This window comes from Megascapheus bottae, chromosome 10 (assembly GCF_031878675.1).
Source record: "Megascapheus bottae isolate mThoBot1 chromosome 10, mThoBot2.hap1, whole genome shotgun sequence".
In the NCBI taxonomy this organism is placed as follows: Eukaryota; Metazoa; Chordata; class Mammalia; order Rodentia; family Geomyidae; genus Megascapheus; species Megascapheus bottae.
The window spans coordinates 51,087,729-51,094,528 of record NC_143518.1 but is presented as its reverse complement, the minus strand read 5'-3'; the positions used below and the strand labels follow the sequence as shown (position 1 = coordinate 51,094,528).

The 6,800-nt window shown below is 52.1% G+C and overlaps 1 protein-coding gene across 5 annotated transcripts in view; it reads left to right on the top strand.

Moving 5' to 3' along the window:
* Positions 1-2,700: 2,700 nt before the first annotated feature.
* Positions 2,701-6,800, top strand: part of LOC150058435 (REST corepressor 3) — a 46,270-nt gene continuing 42,170 nt past the window's right edge. Inside the window, exons 1-2 of one of the 5 annotated variants that reach the window (XM_090341252.1) lie at positions 2,701-3,114; positions 3,520-3,576. In XM_090341252.1, coding sequence (XP_090197378.1) covers positions 2,943-3,114; positions 3,520-3,576 — 229 coding nt within the window. In that variant the 5' untranslated portion in view covers positions 2,701-2,942. The remainder of the gene's footprint in view (positions 3,115-3,519; positions 3,577-6,800) is intronic. The other 4 variants (XM_090341253.1, XM_090341250.1, XM_090341249.1 and 1 more) reach the window with 4 other exon arrangements.

The following is a 6,800-nucleotide window of genomic DNA, read 5'->3' as shown; positions in this document are numbered from 1 at the left end:
AAATAGAAACAGCCAGAAGTAGTGCTGTGACTCAAGTGGTAGAGTGCTAGCCTTGAGTAAAAAAACTTCAGGGACAGTTAACTAGGCTCTGAGTTCAAGCCCAAGGACTGGAGGGGAGGCAGTGTTTTAAGCCACTGAGTTTGTGATAACTTGTTACAGTAGCCAAAGGAATCTAATACAGTTGATATTTGATGCTTTTAATACATTTGTCGTTGTGACCTTAAAATAATTTTTCTAATTCCTTCATGCAATTATTATATACTGATTGTTATCTAGCAACTTGTTAAACTCATGTAATACTAATAATAGTGGATTGTTTCGTGTATAAAATACAATAGAGTAGCATGTTATCTTGGAATAACAGGTATCTCTTTCCAATCCTTACATATTCTTCCTTTCTTTTCCACAATTGCCAGGACCTTTAAGACAATAATGGAGTATGTAAGTATATTTTAATCCTGCCTCCACACACACACACACCCACCCATGGTATTACGGATCAAACTCAAAGGCTTCCCTCCTAGTTCACAAAGCTAAGGCCTTAACTCCTTTTCCAGATAGTACCATTACTGAACACTGCTTAACCCATTCTTGCCAAACTTCCTTGCCTGGTTGCTTTTCTTTCTCTTGCCCTTCAAAGATAATATTCCCGAAATTTTCTCTCTATATGTTGTTTGAACTCTGGCCCTCATGCTCTTTGAGCTTTTTTGGTTCATAGCTGACACTTGAGCCATTTCTTTTTTTTTTTTTTTTTTTTTTTGTCAGTCCTGGGCTTGAGCTCAGGGCCTGAGCACTGTCCTTGGACTTTCTCAAGGCTAGAGCTCTACCACTTGAGCCTCAGCACCACTTCTGGCTTTTTTCTATGTATGTGGTACCGAGGAATTGAACCCGGGTCTTCATGCATGCTAGGCAAGCACTTTAACCACTAGGCCAAACTCCCGGCCCTCTCTATATGTTGTTATTAACTATTTGGAAACCATCTTAAAGCCCATTATCAGCTTTCTAAACCAGGTGCTTTCATTTTCTTAGGAGCAAAACAGAAATAGGCCTTTTTTAGAAATGCTACATAGTCCCACCTCAAGTATCTTCCCTATATCACCTGCTCTCTTTCCTGTACTCCAGGAGAATATTTTCACTTAAACATGATGGTAAATTACCAAGGTCCCTAGATCTTCCCAGTGTTTTGGTTCCTGATTTATATGCAAATTCCTTTTCACAGAAAACTGTATGGGAGATTCTGCAGGAATTTATCTTGGTGAATTCCCTCAGTCCAGGGTCTAGCTGGCTTTCATGTTACTGGACCAAAGGAGCTGAGTCATAGTCATTTGAAGCTTGTGTGCAAAATCAAAAATACCGATGTGTTGATTTTGCAGTGAGAAGTGTAACTGCCCACAAGTATTCATCTCAGTTGGTGGGGGCATTCTCTCCTTTTCCAAAAACAAAACAAAAGCTAATTAAAATGTTCTTCTGCACTGTATCTGTTGAGAAAAGGAACAGAATAAAAGGCTGCGTTAATATGATTCAAATATTAATGGAGTATCGGGCTTTGATAAAGAAATGAGACCATCTCCACTATTAGACCCAGTTTCTGCACCCAGGCAAGATACTTCCTTCTTCAGACAGGGAACCTGCCAATAAACAAACATATCTGGCCTCAGCACCGAGGACGACCTTTGAAAGCGTTTGAAGACCACCCCACGAGGGCTCCCTTCTGTAAACATGTCAGGCAGGGTAAGTCCTCCCTTCCGCTTACCACGAATAAGCCCCACCGCCGGGCAGCCTGGCACGCCGCGAGCGTCCCCACACCAAGGCAGCTCCCCACCCCTTCTCCCCAAAGGCAATGTGGCGGACGGCTCCGGGGCACGGCCAGGCCGGCCGCCCCGCCGGCACGCGAGCCCTACCTCCCCGCTGAGGCCTTGGCCCTGCCGGGGACCTGCTCCAAGCCACCACCAACAGGTCTGCGAGGACCGCGAGGGCGCCGGCCGTGCAAGGACTCCGTCCTCGGGTCACTTCCTCACTCGCGGGATCCACTCCTGCGAAGACGGCAGAGAAGACGGGGGGGGGGTAGAACGGCAGGGGGCCCCGCGGTGGCTCGGCCAGCGCCTGACCTTCAAGCTCGGTCGGGCATCCGACCCCAAATTCGGAGATCCAGAGACACGTATCGCAGCGTCCGGATCGTCACGGCCCGAGCCTGCGTCCCCCAGGCCTCCCGGGATGGCTGAGCCAGCGGCAGCACGGCCGCGGGGGAACCTGCAGCGGGGAGGGCGAGGTCCCGCCCTCCCGCGCGCCCGCCCCGACCGGTCGGCCGGCGGCCTCGGCCTCACGTCCCCCAACCTCCGCCCCAGAGCGCGCGTGCGTGCGTGCGTGTGCGCGCCTGCGGCCGTCTCTCCGGCCACGCTCGGGGCCGCCCGCGTTCCTTCCGCCCAGAGAGGGGAAAAAGAGTCCCGCTCCCGCGCGCACGCGCGCCCGATTCTCGCCCCCCCACCCTCCCCCAAGAAAAGGATGTGGGCGCCGCGGCCGCGTCTCTGCGGCGAACCCAAGCCGGGCCGGACGGAGGGCGGCGGGGCGGGAGTGCAGCGGGGCTTCCCCGCCCCGCCCCCCGCTCCCCCCTCCCCCCTCCGCAGCCGGAACCTCCCTGCGGGGCGGAGTGATACCGCGGCGGAGTAGAGCGTGGCGCCCGCCGAGAGGAACGCCCAGGCCTGCGCGGGGCGGGCGGCGACGGAGGGAGGAGGGGAGAGAGGCGGGGCCGGGGCGGGCTGTTGTGAAGCGAGTGCGCTACCACCGGACCCGAACGGTTATGGCGGCTCCATATTAACTACCCCCTCCTCCCTCTCCTCCTTCGAGGTCCCCTCCTCCTCCCCCTCCTCCTCTCCCGCCCGCGCTCGGAAGCCCGACTCCCCCTCAGCCCCGACGCCGGCCTCTTCCCCCTCCCCTCGGCGACCATGCCCGGCATGATGGAGAAAGGGCCCGAGTTTCTGGGGAAGAGCCGCTCGAGCGCCAACGGCAGCGCCAAGAGCCCCGCGGGCAGCGGCGGCAGCGGCGCCTCCTCCACCAACGGCGGGCTGCACTACTCGGAGCCCGAGAGCGGCTGCAGCAGCGACGACGAGCACGGTGGTAGCCTCGAACTCCTCCCCGCCCCCCTCCCCCAGCCCCCTCCCTCCCCGCGCCGCGCGCTCGCCCGCCCGCCCCCCCTCCCCTCGGAGCCCGGGCGCTGCGGTAGCCTCGAACTCCCGGCGCAGTGCCGCGGCCCCCCGCGACCCCCGCGCCTCCGCCCTCCCCCTCCCCCCGCCCTCCCTCCGCCTCGCCCCCCCTCCCCGCCCCCACCGCTGCCATCTCGAGTGCCCGGAGTTTCCTCCTCACCGCCGCCGCCGCCGCTCCGCTCTTCCCTGCAAGCATTTAAAAAATATATATATTATATTTTTAATTAAGTATCAATTCCATTTTTTTTAAAAGTCCCTCTTTTCTTGTCCTCCCGTACCATTGTTTTTATTTTATATTATTTTTGGCATTGCTTTGCAGATGTTGGGATGAGAGTCGGAGCTGAATACCAAGCTCGGATCCCTGAATTTGATCCAGGTAGCTGTATTTGCTTAAGGAAAATCCCGTCTCTCCTTTTCGGGGGTGGAGGTGTGGGGGGGGGGAGTCGGTCGTGCGGATCCGGAGGTGGGGCGGGGAGGGGGATGTGGGCAGGGCAGGGCTGGGCAGCGCGGCGGCGGAGGCGTCTGTGGCCGGGGAGACTGTCTGGCTTGGCCGGGGCAGTGACAAGGCGTGTGGCAGATGGGTGCGTTGCAAGGTTAACATGGTTCCTTGTGGAAGCCGCTTGCCTACTGGTGCCATCGCCTTTCTGCCCCCCCCCCCACCCCCCGGGATCAGAGTCGGGATGCGGGGAAGCACGCGGCTTTGCGGGGAGGGGGGGGTCCGGGACTCCGAGGGTCGGGGAGCGGCAGCTGGGAAGCCAAGGGCTGTGCGTGGAGGGGACGAACCTGCAGATGTCAGTGGTCGTGCTCCCGGCCCTCGGAGGCCGGGCCCACCGGGAGCCCGCGGCCGCACTCCGCAGCGCCGACGCCCGGGTGGCTGTCACTCGTTGGCCAACCCTGCCCACCCCCCTCTCAGGCGGAATTGCCCCCTCTTCTTAGAGGCCAGGCGGTGTGGCTTCTTTGGCCGGCTGTGGCACATCTGCAAAGTGCTGGAGTCGAGGAGGAGAAGGGGTGGGGGCAAAAGGGCGGGGAGATGCCAGAGGCACACCTCGGCTCGCCAGCCAGCCCTGGGAAGTCAAACCGCAAGACAGTGGATGCAGCTGCCAAGGAGACATTTTCTCTCCGAGCAGCCAGGTTCTAGCGTCCTCTGCCAACCCAGCTTGCAGGCTCCCTGTCTACTTTTCTCCAAACAGGCTCCCTGGCGGTCACGGGATTTCAGCTTGCGCTGGGATTGGGCGAGAGTTCTGCATATGGAGGCGCCTTACTGGAGCCTCAAAACCGTGTGTGTGTGTGTGTCCGTGTCCGTGTCCGTATGGAGACGCCTTACAGGAGGCGCCTTACTGGAGCCTCAAAACCGTGTGTGTGTGTGTGTGTGTGTGTGTGTGTGTGTGTGTGTGTCCGTATGGAGACGCCTTACAGGAGCCTCAAAACCGTGTGTGTGTGTGTGTGTGTGTGTGTGTGTCCGTTCGTGTATCCCTGTGTCCCTGTGTCCTCATCCTCCCCACCCAGCCTAGACCCTCTTTAGTACAGACTTTCCAAAAGCTTTGAAAACCCTTTCTTACACTTGCCTACCGGTAATAACATTTTATCAGCCCCGAGTTACATATTTAGTAGGGCTTACAGGTATTTTCTCGAGTGAAACAGCCTGTTTAATGATCAGGATAGAGATGAATATTTTCCCCCTACCTTCCCATTAGGATAGTGTAAGGTGATATTTACCAGCCATTTAAAGAAGTCAAGTAGCTCGTCCAGCCCCACCTAGGGAGGGTAAAATAACATTAAAAGGATTGTCAGGACAGTCTTTTCTGATAGGTGAAAACAGTGATACAGAAATCTCCACTAGATTTTGGGTTATTTTCAAAATGACACAACTGTTAGTACATTTTATTCAGACTCAGCATATGTACTGGTGGGCTTCAGTGTTGTATGAAGCTAATTTTCCTTACCGATGTAACTGGGAGGTGAATGACACTTTTACATGGTTCTGCTTCATGGTTTAGCTTGACATTTAGAAAGAGCATACCCTGGCTTAAGGAGAGATGGAACTTAATTCCCCTCTCAACTTTTATTTTTGTGCTATGAGCAAGTCCTTAGTCTCCCCAAGCCTCAATTTCCCTAGCTTTGCAAACTATTTCATGGCATTCTTGCCAGGATTAAATGACTGGGTATATGGCAGTTATTCAATAAAGATTAAATATCATAAATATGAAATGATTCCTAATATATTTATACCTTTTGGCTTGGTGCTGTCATTGATACTCTGCTTTTTATGTACTGATAAATTTTTGTCCACATTAGAACTCTATAGCCAGATGGGATTTTTTGGTTTGGTTTGGTTTGGTTGATTGGTTTTTGGTTTTTGCCAATTCTGGGGCTTGAACTCAAGGCCTGGGCACTGTCCAAGAGCTTTTTTTTGCTCAAGGCTAGCACTCTGCACTTGAGCCACAGCACCACAGTACCATATTGAGGAACTGAACCTAGGGCTTTGTGTGTGGTTGACAAGCACTCTACTGCTAGGCTACACTCCCAGCCTGTAGCCAGATTTTCTAAGTTAATAAACATACCTCTGTTTTTTTTTTTTCCCCCATTAGGGCTATTTGTGTATTGGTTTTCTAGAAAACTATGTACAACTTGATGAGGTGACTTCCTAAGAGCAAGACTTAATGCTAGAACAAACTGAAACAGTTTTCTGATTTTGTTACTCAACGATAAATTGAACTATGCAACAAATCCAAGAATAACTGGAGTATTTTCAGTTTATTCAGACTATAATTGATATTCATTATAGAAAGGATAAGCATCACATTTAAATTTTTTACTTTTTAGCAATTTCTAAGAGCAGTGAAAAAGTTACTTTTTCTTTTTTTTTTTTGCCAGTCCTGGTCTTGGGCTCAGGGCCTGAGCACTGTCCCTGGATTTTCTCAAGGCTAGGGCTCTACCACTTGAGCCACAGCACCACTTGTGGCTTTTTGCTGTGTTTGTGGTACCAAGGAATTGAACCCGGGTTCTTCATGCATGCTAGGCAAGCACTCTACCACTAGGCCAAACTCCCGGCCCATAAAAGTTACCTTTTTTTGTGTGCTAGTAATGAGGCTTAGATTCAGGGCTTTGAGCTCTTGCTTAGATTTTTTTATTTTTCCTTGAAACTGGCACTCTACCACTTGAGCAATCTCTATACTTTGGTCTTTTTGCTTATTAATTCGAGGTGATAAGAGTTTCTCAGATTTGTCTGCCTGAGTTGGCTTCAAACCTGGATTCTCAGAACTCAGCCTTCTGAGTAGCTAAGATTACAAGCATAAGCCACCAGCACACAGCACTCTTTCTTTTTCATTTCATCTTTTATCTTATAAACAGCTCAATCAATTTTGAGAGACAATACTGAGATTTGAACTTAGGGCCTTGTGCTTACTAGGCAGTCGACCTGCCCCTTGAGCCACATTCCCAGCACTTTTTTGCTTATTATTTAGGTAGGATCTTGCGCTGTTACTGGAGATGACCTGGAGTTAGGATCTTCCAAATGTGTGCCCTCTTGCGCTGAGATTATGATGATGAGAATGTAGATGAATTTTTGTGGAAAATATTTTTATTAGAAGAAAGATAGTG